Below are 18,603 nucleotides of genomic sequence, written 5' to 3' on the forward strand. Positions count from 1 at the left end.
TATGATGACATCACGTAACCCTAAGGAAAGGAATACTAAGATTTCAAATGAGGGAGAGAATGCCATAAAAAGTTTTAAAATTTTTCTTAGGCCTGGATGAACTTAATTAAACTGGAAACTGAGGGGTTATTTAGAGTTAGATATCAGAGATTCCAGGCAAGAGAACTATCATGAGTAAAGTACAATGAAGGGAATTCATGGTACATATTTAGGAGGAGTAAAATCAATTCCATTTATTTTTGAGGAGAAAATGCCCAGCTACTGGTTCAGAAGCTAGGCATGGAAGACCGCGTATATCAAAAATGGAGCCGAACCTGCTATTTTGGAATATATATTGAAGACATTATCGAATTAGGAAAAGAAGCCACTCTGTGTTCTATGTAAGAAAGACTGTGGGTGGGGAATTGGAGGCCTACAGAGCCATTGAAAGGGCTGTGGAATTGAAGGTCAGGGAACTTTTTCTATTAATGATCTCAACCTTCAGTTCAAGGTGAATTGTTCTCAAAAGCACTCTAGACAAAGGCACTATATTCTTCAGAAACCTTCAGAAGCCTCCCATCAATTGTCTCAGTCTACAGCAGTGAAGTAAATCACTTTCAAGGGAACACTTAGAAGTTACTTCAACTTTCTGTTTGTCCACATATCTACCTGGAACTGCGTGTGGAGTTGCACCTTCCACCTCTTCCACCTTCCATACCTCATATGAATGCCTCTTATTGGCAAAGAAGCAAACGCCTCTTAGTGGCAAACCCACAACAATATGGAGAGAGGATTTCTGGGAAATGCAGTTCCAGATATCTCCTTTGAAGGCAAAGATGACCTTGGAGGAAAGTGGCAGTGATAATCAGTAGAAATAGACAACCCAGCAGACAAGGAAAGATCAGAAGACTAAAGTAGACTCTGGAATTTCCATCCTTCTTCACACAAAGCAGATCAACTCAGATTATTCTTTCATACAACATTTAATTTGAACAGAAGATTACAAAATACATGAAGACAGTTGTTTTCATGCCTTGATATCATTCAGCCATAGGACTCCATAGTTTTTTCAACTTTTCTTCATATGACGTGATTACAAAATACTCCCTATTCTTGCTATTCTCATCTGTTTCTGTTTGTCACTCTCAGATGTTTTTAAAATGTGATGTCCAGAATTAAGTACAGGTCTCATAATGAACTCTGACTAATAGAGTACAGGAGGACTATATTCATGCAGCCAAAGTTTAAGTTAATGTTTTAGAATTAGTGTCTCACTTTTGCCTAATATTGAGCTTGCGATCAAAATTTTCCAGTATTTTGTACATGAACCACTGCCAAGCTGAGTCATCTTCCCTGAATAGACTTTGGAATCATCCACACAAAATTAATAGCCAAAGCCAAATAAATGAGTGAAAGATAGCAAATCGTATAAACAGCAAAGGCAGATAGACAGCAAGTTAATATCTGTATGTTGAAAGTCAAGTTTATATCTAAAAAATTTTAGCAAGGAAATTGAAAATTAGCAAAAAATGAATATTACTTATGAAATAAACAAATAACAAATAATTAGAGCCAATAAAGAAGTTAATTCAGTCCCAGAGGTAGTAGGAAAACTGGGATAATTTGCTATTTAAGCAGTTAAGGGAAAAAAGTGATAATACAGTAGGTTTTCTCTCAAAGCACAGATTGAATAGATTAGATGAGGACATATACCTTATTAAACAAGGATCAGAAGCAATACGTGGTGAAAAATTATAATATCAGACGCGAAACACTCATTTTAAAGTGTCAGAACTGAGAGAAAATAGTGATCTAGGAAGACAACTGGTCAGTAAATTTTCTTCCCTAAAACAGTAATCCATGAGCATCTGGAGAATACTGGAGCTTCATGTTTCCAAAAGAATTTGAAATCAGTAAATTGCAATAGACATGACACAGCACATAATCTATTCATAGTCTCAAAAGTAAATTATTATAGGGTTGTTTAGAATGTTGAGTGTCTTAGCTAAAACTCTTTATTTCTGTTATAAATATATTTTACTATAGAGTATACATTTTAAATGTCCAAAGAAAAGAATATTGTTACTATTTTGTGACAAATTGCAGAACAGTCCAAGCAGCTGCAAGAAAAACATTTTTATTACTAAATTAATAATTTCAAACTAGACCAGAAGGGACCATTATCCCTCTGGATATGGAGGCATATTGTTCTTTGGCTTAGCTAAGCCAGGAGCTCCTAATTGTAATGAAATGTGCATAATTAAATGACTGCAGTTGGACTTTGATATTTTGGTTGATGAAGTCTTTGTTTACATTGATTTTCTATGGTTCATGTAATTTCAGTAGTAGTACTGTGCCCTGTCATAGAATATTTTGAAAGAAGAATTTGACAATAGAATCACAAAGCATGTATCTCCTTACTCTTATTCCTATACTTTCATTTAATTTACTAATCTGCTTAAAGGATTAAAGAAAAAAATTAAAATAATATTGAAATTCTGTCTAAGAATAACAATTAGAAGACTTTTAAATGGCCGACTGTCATTAGTGATTTGACAAGGTGCTAAATCTCAAAATAAGAGCTTTTTAATAAATAGCAACTATCAAGTTAACGAGATTTATCTCATACAAATTCTTCCCTGAGTTGGAAGGGAAAGTTATATACTTTATAATTGTTTTTTTCAATAATAACAATAAAAAAATTAATAATGTTAATAATAATAGCAATAACAAAAATGACTAGCATTTTATATAGGGCTTATAACATGCCAGGCATTGTATTAAGTGCTTTTAGAATGATTATTTCTAGGGTATGAAACTGTTGTAACTGGTTATTCAATTCTAGAATAAAGGTAATGTAAAAAAAACCCCACAGGATGAAGTTCACACATTTAAAGGGTACAATTCAAATGATTTTTAGTGTCTTTATAAAACTGTTAAAATACATACACATATACATACTTATTTATATAGAAAAAATTCCAAGAGAAAAATATAAACTAGTCTTAAATTATTTTAGGAGTACTTACTGAGTAATATTCACTCAGTTTAAACCCATTATGAAAATGGTACAATGAGACAAATTTACAAAAAAATAAATCAGTTAGTTTAGATATCTAAATATTTTCTCATTATATAGAAGTTCCTAGGAGTTCTGAAGTCCAGTATTCACTATACCAATAAATAGTTTACAATATACACTATAACTATCTTTTTTCTCCACAAATTATACAGGCAAAGTCATACCAAATATAATATGCTGTGATGAAAAGTGTATTAGTCAGCTCGGGCTGCCATAACATAATACCATACACTGGGTGGCTTAAACAACAGGAATTTATTTCTTACAGTTCTGGAGGCTGGGAAGTCCAAGATCAAGGTGTAGGTTGAGTGGGTTCCGTGGTGAGGACTCTCCTCCTGGCTTGCAGATGGCCACCTTCTCACTGTGTCCTCACATGGTGGAGAAAGAGAGGAAGCAAACTCTCTTGTGTCCTTCTTATAAGGGCACTAATCCCATCACAAGGGCCCTACCTTCATGATCTCATCTAAACCTAATTACCTCCCAAAGTCTCCATCCAAATACCATCACATGAGGGCTTAGGACTACAACATACACATTTTGGTTGGTGCAACGCAGTCGATAGTAGACAAATTGTAAGAAAAATTAGAAAAAAAATAGTTTTTGTGGCACAGACTGCTAGCTCTTTACCAGAAAGAAAAAGAAAAAAGGAGAAGCTGTGGAAATGGATGTAAAAAGATAGATATGCCAGGAGCAACTAAGAAAAAGTCATTTAAAAACTTTAAAAAATCCCAAATAGTCATCTATAACTATATTACCTATAAAATGTATATAATCCATAAAGCAATAATAAAGTCCATTATGTAATGTCTTTTTTACTTTGAGATTAAAAATAATATAAGGTATATTGTGTCCAATAATAAAAACATGCCAAGCATACAAAACATTTTAAACTTAAAAAACTTGTTCACTGTAATGACAGTAATTATTTTAACCTCTGATAATACAGCTATGTCTCTATTATTAAAATACTAAATTTCCTTACCATTGTGTAGCTATGGGCCACCTTCATTAACTCAATGCATCCTTGAGCATCTGCAAATGCTCGGATTCCTAAACAGTTAGATGGATGCAAAAGTTTCATGAGGAAATGGCAGCACACTTCTACTACTTGAGGCAGCTGAAGAAGGCACGCTGCAGCAAGGAGGTTTTCAATGGTGTCTTCCTTCAATTCCAAGCAACCTAAACATTTAGTGAAGAGAATTATGAAACACTGTTTAGAACATAAAATAATATGTTCCATTGTAATTCTCAAAACATTAGGCCAATCTGCTAGAAATGATCTGAATCTAGACTGATAATCAAGATAAATATAATTCACTCAAGACCAGTGATGGTTTTAAGCACTTTGCATTTCTTACTTCATGTAATGTTCAAAATTATCTAGTACCTATGCAGTTTCAACTAAAACATCTGTATCCACTTCAGCAGAAATTATGGTTGTTCGTTTGATTGTGAATTAAGAGAAAAAAAGAGAAATAAGGTGAAAAATACATGTCTACAAACTTAGGAGAGCAAAGATTCACTAAGTTTCTCACAATATATGCATGCATCTCTGAACATGAAATACCTATGTGTGGATAATTAATATATGTATATATATTTACATACATTTATATATACATGTGTTGTAGATTAATATTGTATTTAACTCATTGTACTCATGTTTATAATTTTCTATAATTTTTCTTTCCTTTTGGTCAGTTATCTGACCCTTAAAAAATGAGCTCTTTAAGTCTTTCCTCTTTTTTCTAACTACTGGAATAATTTATTAAAGGATGGAGCTGTTTCTGGAATGTTTATAGAATTTATCTGTGAAACCGTCCACAGTTAGATTTTATTTAGCAATTCAATGCATCTTTAGTAGGTTTAATCCCATTCAGATTTTCTCTCAGTGTGAGTGTGCTTTTCTAAGCCATACATTCTCGGAAATGGTTTATTCCATCTTAGTTTTTCTGGCCCAGACTGCTACCCTTCACTAGAAATATCTTTACTCATTTTTCCTAAACACAGGGCCAGACCACCTGTTAATGTCGTGACACATGTCAAAGGACTAGAAGCAGATGGATGTGTGTTCCCACCACTCCAAGGCATTTATGACAGGAGTGTGCTACATTCATGCTCTATTTCTCCTCTACCAGCTAATTCAAGATAACATAAAACACTAGTGGATGGAGGATACACAAGAAGGAGCCTGGGTCCCTGAATCATCACCCAGAACTATTAGCTTCAAATAGTAATACTCAATATTTAAACTAGTAGTACTCAAATAATAAACTCTAAGTATTCAAGTACATATATAGTTTTATTAATTCTTGCAGCCTAATCTATTTTAAAGCGTACAGTTTTAATTAGTCCGTATCTGTACTTATGTAAAAATTTTTATAAAATATGTTTATTTTTGCCTTCTGTTATTTTTATTTTGTTAAATTAACCAATATTTTCAGTGGATTGTCTGATTAATCATTTCAGAGAATCAACTTTTTTTGGTTCTTGTTAATGAACAACATAGAGTAATGATAATGGACATGGGTTTTTTAGGGGTATAATTATTTTATTGATTTTGTTTAGAAATTATTGGCCTTGCTGAATATGAAGATATAGCCCATCACGAATTCTGGAAAATTTTTGCCAATTTTTATTGAAATGGTTCTTCCTCCCTACCTTTGCTTCCTCAATTTTCTCTTAGATATTAGATCATATTATTCTCTCCTCTACATTTATAATTATTTTATATCTTCTATTTACTAATTCTCTCTCCAGAATATCTGTTTTGTTTAAATCTGGTATTTTAAACTTTAATAACTAGTTTATTCTTACTTCTAGAAGTTCTCTCTGTGAGAATTATTTGTACCAAAAAGTTTATAATATTTTGGTATCTACCCTTAAAATCAAGGCTACTTCTTTAGTATATCATTCTACTGATTAATCTTGACTTATTAAACATTTAAATAACCTTTAATTTTAGAAGTTCTACCTGTGAGAATTATTCATTTCACAGAATTTTTAATTAATTCAAAAACATCAATTTTTACTCAAAGACTGAAAGAGTTTTGATAATGTTTTCATTTTTCTTTGATTACTGATTTATTTTATTTCTACTGTTCTGCCTGTATATAACTTTACCACATTTAGTTTTAATTATAATTAACTAAAAACAAGTATATATGGTTTCAATTTAATAGGAAAATTTTGAGAATTTTAGGTAACTTTTTGAGAAAATAATATTGCTTTATTCACTTTTCTGAGTCTTCTAAATTTGACTGAGGTCTGAATTATCCAAGCTAGCTTTATTTACATGTTTCTTTTACTTTTTGCCTCAGTAAGACTTACATTGCAGCTTCTAATATTGAATGATAGTGATTAGTCCTTATATAAAAGGGATAGTCTAATTCATTTGTGAAATTGGAAGGTAGGCTGTACTAAATTTGAAACTCAAAGGTAAGACTATAGGGGAAAAAATAATTCTGATTTACCTTCATTACTAATGTGCTGTCAGCTAATTAAAATTTAAAAGTATATTCTTGCTGAGTGTAATATATTTTCTAACTATGATGTTACTATAATATTTTCTTAGATTTCTCCTTTTTTCACCATGAACATTTCTAAGACATGTCAGAGAAGTTGTCTAGTTTCAAAAATTCATCTTTTAAGAATATTTATTAAGGGAGATTTATAAATGAAATACCTTTTTTTCAAACCAAAGTTCTTATTCTGGAATTTTTTTTAATCTACAGTAATTTGCAAGAATAGTACAATAAACACCCATTTGTCCTTTATCTAGCTTCATTAAGTGTTAACATTTTGCCGTATTTGCCTGTATATGTGTATAGTGTTTATGCTATAGTTGCTGAATTATTTGACAGTTGCTTTCAACCATCATATTTTAACCTCTAAATGCTTTAGCACGTATCTCTAAGAACAACAGCATTCTCCTACAGAGCTGCAATATAATTTATCGCATTCATGAAATTGAAATAATAGCATTTGCTACAATGCAAATTTCCCCAAATGTCCAACGAATACGCTTTATACATTTTATCTTTTAACTCAGGATCTAATCAAGTTCACACGTTACATTTACTTGTTATGTCCATTTAGTTTCCTTTAATCTAGAACAGTTTCCAGTCATTTTGTCATTCATGACATTTATATTAGTCACGAGTCCAGACTGGTTGTTTTGTAGAATGCCTGGATTTGGATTAGTCATGTTATTTCCCCATGATTAGATTTAGCCGAATCCTTTTCACCCATAACTTAACATGTTTAATAGACAAAGAGTATTATGTTTTATTTGGGCATTTCACTGAAAGAATAAGACAGCAAAGGAATCTAAAACGTGCTTCCAAGTGTAGCAAGGGATTTGATGGAAAAAAAAAAGCAGGTAAAGTAGAAACAATAAATTGAAAAGAACAGTAAATGAGAGCAAAATTAAAATACTTTTTATTATATATTAATTTTCAATTAAATTAGCTACCTAAAGTTGAGTTTTGATATAAAAGAGGAAGACTATCAATAATAAAAGTTAGAAACAGTTGTTTAAATGTCTAGGATTTTAATAAAGTCACAAGGACCCTATTGTTCAGATATTATCAGCTAGCAGAAAATTGAGTATCATAGGTCAATTCAGCAGAGGAGATATTTGCCAATAGCAATAAAATTCTTTGAGGAGTTTATATTTCACATTATCAATAACGTTATCGTTCAGTAATAATGTCCAACAAAATCTTCATCTGACGTTGAAGGATTCACACCAGGTCAAATGATTTTAAGACTAATTATATCAGTACAATTATTGATATGTATTTTAAGGTTTATGGAATATTATAGTAAGCACAAGAAAAAATATTCTACAAACCGCAGAAAGCTATTTTTATATAGATTTTAGATGATTTTTGCAATGTGTATCTACACTTATAAAAAGTATAAAATATAGAGGAAATATCATGAATACATTAAAATCTGTCATTATTTACAATTAATAATAACAATTTTAAATATATATCTCTTTAAAATGTTGTCATGATTTAAGACCTTCAGAGGTATTTTGCCTAAAATTTTTCAGTAAGGTCATCAAGAAGACGATTGCATGCTTCTTAGCATGGATCATGAGACAATCAAACAAAAACCATAAATGCAGATGGTACAGCTTTTATAAATTCCATTCTACTGTGATTTCAGAACATTGAGAGAGTGACTTTCTTTAGTTTTAATTAACTAATCGTTTTCAATAGCACTTGTACAGAGAAGAATTAACACACCAGGCCTGAACTATTCTTGAAAAGGCCTGCTTGCAAGATTTGCCCTTGTCTCGTGTCTTGTGTCTGAGAACTTAGATTTCAAGAGAGTTCTCACCATTAAGTAATACAAACGGCTCACTGTGCCTAAACTGTTTGTATAATCAATATGGTTTATGCTGAACACCTGCTTTCCTTCTGGGAGTCTGGAATTTTGGAATATGCTAAGCAAAGGCTGCCTAGCGATCAGCCTTCAATAAAAAAACGAGGCACTTAGTTTCTAATGAATTTCCCTGGTTGGCAACAATTCACACACCTTGTCACAACAGATTGCAGAGGAAATTCAGTGTGCCCTGTGTGACTCCACTGGAATGGGCCCTTGGATGTTTGCTCCTGGTTTCCTCCAGACTTTGCCCTATGCACCATTCCCCTTCCTGATTGTATTTTGTCTCCTTTTGCCATAAAAAATCATAACCATTGGTAGGGCTATATGCTGAGTCCTGTGAGCCAGCCTAGTGAGTCATTGAACCTGGGGGGATAGTCTTGAGGACGTCCCAACACAGCATTCTACTTAGAATAGTTGGGATGGTAGGTGAAGTTTGAGATATACTATGCTCATGGGCTGGAAGATACAGTATGGTTAAGGTTTCGATTTACCCCAAATTAATCTATAGATTTATTACAATCGTATTCAAAATCCCAGCATACTTTTTATTGAAATTGCAAAACTGATTCTAAAAGTCATATGTAAATGTAATGGCCTAGAATAACCAAAACAATTTTGAAAAAGAACAAAATGGGAGTAATAACACTAGCAGATTTTAAGATTTATTACAAAGCTACAGTAACTCAAACTGATTGGTATAGGTATAAACATAAACAAATAGATCAATGCAAAAGAATAGAGTCCAGAAATAGAACCATCCCTACATAAACAGCTAGTTTTTTGTAAAAGCAATTAACGAGAAAGGGTAGTCTTTGAACAAGTGGAGCTGGCCCAGTCAGATATCTATCTACAAATACTTGTATTTTACTCCATACTTCACACAATACAGTCATGTACCGCTTAACAACATTTCGGCCAACGAAAGACCACATGTACCATATAGCCTAGGTGTGTAATAGACTATATGATCTAGATTTGTGTAACCACACTCTGTGATGCTCACACAATGACCAAATCACCTAGCAACACATTTCTCAGAATGTATCCCCTTTGTTAAGTGCATCATGACTGTACATAAAATTTACTCAAAATGGATCAGAGTCCTAAATGTAAAACCTAAAGCTATAAATCTTTTATAAGAAAACATAGGAGAAAATCTTTGTGACCTTAAGTTAATTAAAGATTTCTTAGATAAAACATCAAAAGCATAATTCACAAGAAAAAAATTGTTAAATTGGACTTCATAAAAATCATTGCAAATGACAATACTAAAGGAACAAAAAAATGAACCAAAGATTGGGAAAACCTGTTTGCAAAATCATATATCTGATAAAGAGCTCGTATTTAGAATACATAAAGAACTATCAAACTCAATAATAAGAAAAAAATTAAAAATGGGCAAATGATTTAAACAGACATTCCACAAAAGATGATATATGGATGGAAAATACTCAACATCATTAGTGTTTAGGAGAATGCAAGGTAAAAGCACAATGAGCTACCACTACATATGCATTAGACCTGCCGGTGGGAACATGAAATGTTACAAATTTTTTGGAAAATCGTTTTACAGTTTCACCTCTCAAATGACTCAGTCATTCCACTCCTGAGTTTACCCAAGAAAAATGAAAGAATATATTGATATAAAGCCTTGTACATGAATGTTTATAGCAGATTTATTTTATAATGGCCGAACACTGGAAACAACCCAAAAGTTCATCAACTGAATGGATAAACTGATAGAAGAATATCTATCCAATGGAATACTACTCAGTAATAAAAAGGAAAGAACCATTGATGTATGCATCATCATAGGTAATTATGCTGAGTGAAAAATAAGCAGGGTGAGTGAAAGAAATCAGACAAAAATAAACTCCATGAGCCAATTTAATTAAAATTCTTAAACATCCAAACTAATCTATTGTGACAGAAATCAGATCATCAGTACCTGAGTATGGGGTAGGGGTGAGGAGAAGCAACAAGATGGATCATAAAAGGGCATGAAAAACATCTGGGGGTAATGAATATATTCATTATCCTGAATGTGGTGATGGTTTTATGTGTGTATATATATGTCAAAACATCAAATTGTACACCTTATACATGTATAGTATTGTATGTCCATTATTCATCAATAAAGCTATAAAAAATATTAAAATATTATCAAAAATGTTTTGAGTGACTAGTACCTGTAAATATTGTCTGTGGGCTTTAATTCAAACTTTACTCAAAAAATCACAAAAGTAAGATATTATAATCTAGAGACATTGTGGATTATGTGTTAATTTTTTTCTTCAAGTTTACAATAAATAGAACATATAGTCATGGCAACTTCACATATGCCATTATCATGACTGACATAGTGTTAAAAATAATCTTATAAGTGTAAATCTAACATATAACATGATGTGTGTGTGTGTGCACACTTGTATCTTTACCTTCCCGAATCAACTCTTGAAATGTGATTCAGAGATAGTATGCCAGTGTCATAAGCTTTGGGTTTGTAAGATATTTGTTTGTAAAAAAAAAAATTATTCAGTCCAAATTCAAATACTGGGTCTAGCACTGTACTTCATAATAATTTAGATAAAATTTTAGTAGGGCATCCCTCCATTCTTTCCTGTGAAAAAAAAAGGAGAAAACTTTTGAATGTTCACAGGTTGTTTGCTGTAGACTAATTTTTAAAAACTGTTTATTTGTAACTTTTGACATAAATTTGGAGCGTATAAACATTATTTGTTTCAAAGAGCTAAAAATGTTCTATTTTTTTCAACTTGGAATATATCCAATGAAAGGATCCATTTGTAAAAGCCAGAAGGCGCAAATGGAATATTAGCGAGTGTTGATCTTGAATGCACACAAATTGAGCTACCTCTGCATGATATATTTCTTTATATCCGTAACCTGGCCATTTCTCTGACAGACTTAGATGGTAAAAAGGCAAAAATCTGTCACATATTTGACTTAAAAGTGAACCTAAAAAAATACATGAATACTGTTAATGAAAAAAAATTATCCATGCTTTCATTCAAAGTTAACTTTCAAGGCATAATGATCGCAAATGGCTTTCAGTTTACTAAGAGGGAAAAATCTACATGTTTTTACTTTAGGTGTCATAGAAAATTGGCTTAAAAATATCTGATACCTAGATGAAACTTTAGATACCTGAGGAACCTGTGACTATTGTAACAGAAAACCCTGAGAAAAATTTCTCAAATAATAAGGAAATATTTATAATCTCTTTTGAAAATTCTAGAGGAAGGTTGTCTCCAGAACTAATTGAAAGGCTCAACACATCATCAGGAAACAGCCATCTTCTCAAGTGACTTGCTGTTTCCCTCATGGTTGCCATAGTTTCAAGCTTGAGTTTTAGACAGGAAAACACTCATCAGAAGAGGAACTATTCCTTCATGTATATTTCTCTTGCATCTGTGAGGAAATCTTTACTGAAAGCTCCCCAGAAGTCTTTTCTCCATGTTGCCTCAGTAAAATTGTATCACATCACCAAGCCTAACTCAATAATTAGAAATGGCGTAAAACCCGAAGGATTGATTTTGACCCTATACAAATTAAAATTAGATAATTAGACTCACCCTCCCCTCACTGAACTGGAGGAATAAGAAGGGAATAACTTTCCGATAGAGTACCTCCAATGTGTGCTACATTTATCTACAGTCTCACAGTAAGTAAATGCTCAATTTATTGAGTGTTCCAAATACGTGTTTAAGACAAACTCTGATTTTCTATAAGAGAATATAGTTACATTTACACTGTATTGGAATGAAAATATGTAAAATAGAATGAAGAAGAAAAATTGAAGATTATAGAAGAATATAAATCTATGCTGTTCAGCTTTTTAATAGACAAAGAATATCCTATTAACAGCTGTGCTGTATAACCATATTTCATCTATAAAATCAGTTACATTGAGAAAAGAATGCACTTTACCAGATAGGTGCCAATATTGCCTATAAAATCCATAAAATAAATTAAATACTATATCTATCTATCTATCTATCTATCTATCTATCTATCTATCTATCTATCTATCTATCTATTTTCTATGTATCTGTGTATCTATGTATTTATCTATCTTTAATAGAAATAAAGAGAAATATTACCATTGCCACACAAGAAATTAAAACAAAATAAAAATTTATATCTTAGTAATTCACAAGGGTTGAAAACTTAACCTTTTTCTTAGAATACTTTTAGATTTACAGAAAACTTGTAAAGGTAGGACAGAGATTTCTCATGTAACACACACCTGTTTTCCCTAGTTATTAACATTTTACATTAGTATAATACCTATGTTAAATTGATGAATCAATATTGTTATATTATTATTAAAGTCCATACTTTACTCACATTTCCTTAGACTTTTTTTTTTACCTATTGCCATTTTTCTGACCATGATCCAGCACAGGATACCACATTTCATCCAGTAACTATGTCTCCTTAGGCTCCTCTCGGCTGTGACAGTATCTCAAACTTTCCTTGCTTTTGATGACTTTGACAGTTTTGAAGGGTAGTGCTTAAGTATTTTGTGGAATGTCCTTTAATTAGGATTTGTCTAATTTTTATTACACTGGGATTATGGGCTTTAGGTCTCACATCATATCAAGGGTACTTACTATCAACATGACTTATCATTGTAGATATTAATTTTGATCACTTGGTAGAGGTAGTGTTTGTCAGGTTTCTCCATTGTAAAATTACTCTTTTACCCTCCTTTCCATACTGTGTTCTTTGGAAGAAGATCCCTACACACAGCCACATTTAAGGAGAGGAGAGTTACGCTCTATCTCCTTGAGGACAAATTAATTACATAAATGATTTGGAATTCTACATGGGAGATTTGTATATTTTCTGTCCTTTCTTTATTTACTTATATCAATAAATTTATAGAATTTTTTGAGTGTTTCAAAAAAGGCAAGAGAGTTAAGGGAATTTTGGTTTACATTATTTTATTATTTTCAGTAGGCTTACATGTCTTTTTCACAGTTACCATAAGAAATTTATTTTTACTGCAATTTAGACTTTGCTTCCATCAAATTGTTCCTTATTCTAACACGTGACACATTACTGGCACCCTGGTCTCCTCTCTCTCTCTCCTTCTCATGTGGAAAAAATTATAGCAAACCAGTTTTAGAAAATAGAATGACAAGCTATACCTGGGAAATTCTATAAGCTTAGAGTTTATTAAGCATTACACAATGTCTTACATGCTTTCCAGACACAAGAAAAGTGAAGTTTATGTTTTTTGAGTACTAAATATGTCTCAGAGTTCAAGAGCTCACTGTTAGAAAAGTCAAGGAAATATCTACGCAAGGACCAGTAGAAAAGTAGTTGCAACAAAAGAGGCCATCATTTTTTCCATTCCTACCTGCCCACCTCTTCTTTCAGAAAAGTCCATGGGTGTCAGGTCAGAACCAAAAATGTCCGTAGTTCTCATTTACTCAAATTTTTAAAAATCTACTATCCTTACATATCCATCATTTGGAAAGAAGACTGTTTGCTCAGTAAAAATCTTGACTTTGTTCCAACGTGCCCTTGACTCACATTGATACACAGGTATTTAAATTCCTTGACTTTAAGGTAGAGTAGACCCCTTATTTTCAGTATATCATAATTTATAAATCTGTCCCTGATCAACTATATAGATTTTCTCACCCTCTGTGTTTGCTGTAGAGTTTAATCTAAAACAGCCTGTCACTTAATACTCAAGGAAATTTTGTTTGTGAGAAAAATAAAAAATAAAAACAATCAACTCATGGTTATGTAAGTTATCCAAACTTTCACTATAAGTAACATAATTTGGCAACTTTTATATAAGACCTACAACAAATATGATCCTTTGCCCCTTAGAGAGTTAAATACTTTAGGATATCTTTAGGCAGAACATGTACTTCTGAGTTTGGCAAATATAATACCATTCTATTTAAATTAAATGTATCTTGAACCCAATTGAGTTTGATCCCTGGATTTAATATTCTGTTGTTTAATACACAAAATTGTTAGTAATTCGTGTGTCTGAAGAACATCATTTGAATTTAAATCAGCCAAAAGAAGAAAAAGTTCTGTAATTTGTTATTATATCCACTTTTGGCATATAGTGAGGATGTATGAAGTACCTCATACAGTGCCTCATGAGTATTTAAATATTCAAAATTATTTCTCTTAGATTTTAGGAAATATTCCTCTTAGATTTTAATACCAGAAATCTGTGTTTATGTTGAGCAAAATGTTTGCTTTTATTTTATAACATAAATGATTATGCTTTTTTTTTTTGCTTTGGTGACTGAGAAGTTAAAACAAATTGATATGTCATTTTTATGAATACAAACAGAATCTTAAGACATTTATACATGGTGCAAATTATGCCATGGGTGTTGTGAATTCAAATTTGAATGTCCTTTTCAGGTCTTTTCAATTTGAATTTCAAAGTCTTATATACTATGGATACTTAGAAAGGAAACTAAGATCAAAGTCGTAATCTTATGACTTCTGTACATGACTTTTTAGATTTTTTCTTCCTTTATACTCTACTTCAGTCAGGAAAATAGAGAGGAGATTGAGAGAGATAAGCATAAGAGAATATAAGTTCTCACTGGACAGACTTCACAGCAACAATATGTAGGAGTATGTTCTCATAGCACTAGGTTGAATTGAAGTTATCTACAAAGTTGCTCTATCTTGGGGTGCTTAAATATTTCATGCACTAACTTGGATGGATGTGACGTGGAGAGAAAAAAGTCAGCAGTTTTGCTGTATTATCTGATAATCTGCGCATATTGGAATTCCATCATCCCACCTATACATGAGACCATCTTACCCACTTCTGCATTCCAGGGCTTCTGAGTTGCCAGATTATTTGGGGTTTTTTTGTTTTTTTAGCAGATAATTTTCTTTAGAGCACTATGTTATTCTCAAAATATGCTTTATAGGTTAATCTTATTCCCTCTCTGCTATCAATGTAGGTCATTTTCAGAGATTACCACTTTAATTTTCTGATTATAAATATTCATACTTTTCTTGTAATCTTCACATCTAACAATCCATCTTCATAATTAATATTTCTTAGCCCCAATGACCTGGAAGTGCAATAGTTAGAAAGTGTTATTGAGGGAGTATACAGTTAATTCTCCAATAAGTGTTAAATTCCCCAAACACTACCCTGGCACATCCAGTTATATATTACTAATACCTTATTTTCCCTCAGTTATGTACTTTACTTTGAAGCCATTTCACCAAATGGCTCACAAAAATAATTAGTGACATATATTTCAAAGTATTATTTACGTTTTGCAGACTTGAGTATATCAGAAATGAAAATGTTATATATTAAACAAATGTAAAGTGATTTTTACAATTCTTCTTACAAGATTGAACTTCCATTACTCATCTAGATTTTCTTTATTGATTTTTCATTCTGCATTATCCCCTCCTCTTCCTATACTTAAACATTTCTTCAGAAAAGAAGAAAAGATGGTATGGGAAACACACATCAGCCTTGTGTGAGGGCCATTTAGCCAGGATATCTTCCCCAGTTAAGTAACGTAAGAGGAGTGCAATAGCAGCTACAATATGCCTGAGAAGCAAGCACACAGTCTGAAGACTCCTTTAGGGTATCTTGAGCATGCAATCTACTTCCGGCTGAAATCTGTTTTCCTTGTTGGGTAGCCCTTAGCATCCTTTATTTGAGGGACATAAGGCATTTAAAATTAAAGTGCCTAGGGTTCTCTTTATAAACTTCATTTCTCAAACATAAAGGGGAGGTAAACTCTTCAATGAAGATGTCAAACCAGGCAACATGGTAATTCATGGAAGTCTTAAGAAGGGTGCAGTGACGGGGGTTGTTTTGTTTGCTTCTTTGTTGCTTTTCTCACATACTATCTGCAAATAGTATCAACTTTTATATAAAAATTATATTTATATATAATAGTATCAAATTTTAAATAGAAAGTATTGAGATATGTTCAAAACTCAAGTAAAATTGTATTTTAAAAGATTTGTATTAAACATATGAACTTGGTGCTTCAGTTTTCCCAACTGCAAGATAAAGCTGAATATTGTGAGATGTAACTGAGATGTATGTGAAACATCCTGAAAATGTTAAATATTAAACATGTGTAGTATTTTTTAATAATTTCTCCTGTTTAGATAAAAATAATAAAAAAAATTAGACAAAATTGCAAAGTTATGAAACTGTGAATGTCCAAGCCTGGAGATAATATTTTAAATAGTGCTATGATCCATCACAGACAATTCTCTATTTGAATAGCATTTATATACTTTCCTCAGGTTACTCATGATTTTGTGTTAAAGGAAATTAATTATAAGAAAAAATTATATTTGATGGCAGTGGGTACTAGGTCAACAGAGGGGCACAATTTTCACTCAATGTGTCAAAAACATAAGTACATATGAGCAACATTCCTTCTCATATTAATCAAACAGAATGTTGAGTAACTTTAGATCTAGTAGAAAGGATGTTGAAATGCCAATGGGAAAATTGGACCACGGTTTCAAATTCATGACCTTTATGTTAAGATGCTTTCTTTTCTATATCTGACAATAGGATTTTACTAACTGCCCATCTCAGAACATTGCTGTTTGGATCAAATGAGGTAAGATATACCAAAATAATGAAGACAATACATGAAAAAACATAGCTCAAATATATAAGAGAGCAAAATTACAAGTAGGTGGTTTAAAAAAAAAAACACATACCACTAAAAATGTACATGGCATCATACATATGAATTAAAAATCATATGGTAATACTGAAGCATATAATAAATTGAATTCAAAACTAATAAATGCTTGATGAGCAAAGTAACTATTCCCTCCCCAGTTCTCAGTCTTCATCTTCATTTTTTTTATAGCAGATGGTGCAAAGGATTTGAGGAAACTTACAAAAATATCTAGTATAATAATCATCATAATTGAGTGCTTACAATATGCTAAGCATTATGCTAAATCTACCTAATTTTATTAGCTTATTTACTTCTTAAAACAATTTTGTCACTTAGACATTATTATTTTCCATTTCTTATAGTTGAGTAATCTTAAGACTCCATAAAACTAAATAATTTGACCAAGACCCCTAACTATAGAATGGAGGAGCCCAAGGGATATAATCAAAATACTTGAGAAGTAAGAAATAGGTACATGCCAATTAAAATAAATGCCAAACAATCAGAATGAACACTGGACTGCCCACATTTCAATGAGTTCTGGTTGAATGTCAGTCCCGGTGAAGGTCAAAGAAAAGCCCAGATATTTCTTATATTAAATTCTACACACTACACTATACTGGCTCTCAATGACAACAGAATCAAGTGTGTAGATATTTTGGGATTAGAGTGAAAGTGAAATAACCCTGAGAAAATATAGTCAAATATAAGATTAATGCACAAATACACATAGCATGTACTCTGCACAGTGGGCATAGTGGCGTACGATTCAGTTCCTGCCTTCCTAGTACCCAAAGCAGAGAAAATGTAAACAGTTATAAGATTGAGAACAACAATAAAATAAAATAAAAGCAGATTTTTTTAATGAAGCAAAGTTGCCTGTAAGATGAGACCTCAGAGATTTTCCTTACCTGAAAACTCAGAAAGTAAATGTGAGTTATAGCGCAGAAGAGACATAACCTTTCCTTCATAGCTAGGAAATATTGTTTCACAGAGCTGTTTCCTTTTGCAGTCTGTTTACAAAATCCCATAGCATAAACCCCAGATGAAGTTCAATAACAACAAGAAATTGTACAATATTCACAAAATACACATCAATTTGATTAGCTATTTTGATGCTATAATTTTCCCCAAATTAGTTTTATATTATTCATTGTTTCACACAGACACAGTCACACACACACACAAATAAGTTTCTTAGAATAATGAAAAGATAGGGGTATGATGGCAATATATAACTGATCTATTTTATTTCGTTTTTACTATTTTTACTTTGTTATCTAATATGTGGGTTATTTCAACATCCTATGGAAATCAATATTTTTAATTAATGGGTAATAATAATATATAAAACCAATCTTTAAAAGCTCAATTTCTTAAATTTAGAACAGAATTTTCCCATCTACTAAAAGCCCTAAGTTTAAAACTAATATTCTGTGGAGC

General features: G+C 31.9%; 1 protein-coding gene across 2 annotated transcripts in view; it reads right to left on the reverse strand.

Annotated features, from left to right (window-relative positions):
• Positions 1-18,603, reverse strand: part of KLHL1 (kelch like family member 1) — a 351,208-nt gene that overhangs the window by 187,026 nt on the left and 145,579 nt on the right. For both annotated transcript variants that reach the window (XM_058547700.1, XM_058547699.1), the window contains one exon: positions 4,044-4,240. In XM_058547700.1, coding sequence (XP_058403683.1) covers positions 4,044-4,240 — 197 coding nt within the window. The remainder of the gene's footprint in view (positions 1-4,043; positions 4,241-18,603) is intronic.

Source organism: Diceros bicornis, chromosome 9 (assembly GCF_020826845.1).
Source record: "Diceros bicornis minor isolate mBicDic1 chromosome 9, mDicBic1.mat.cur, whole genome shotgun sequence".
NCBI lineage: Eukaryota > Metazoa > Chordata > Mammalia > Perissodactyla > Rhinocerotidae > Diceros > Diceros bicornis.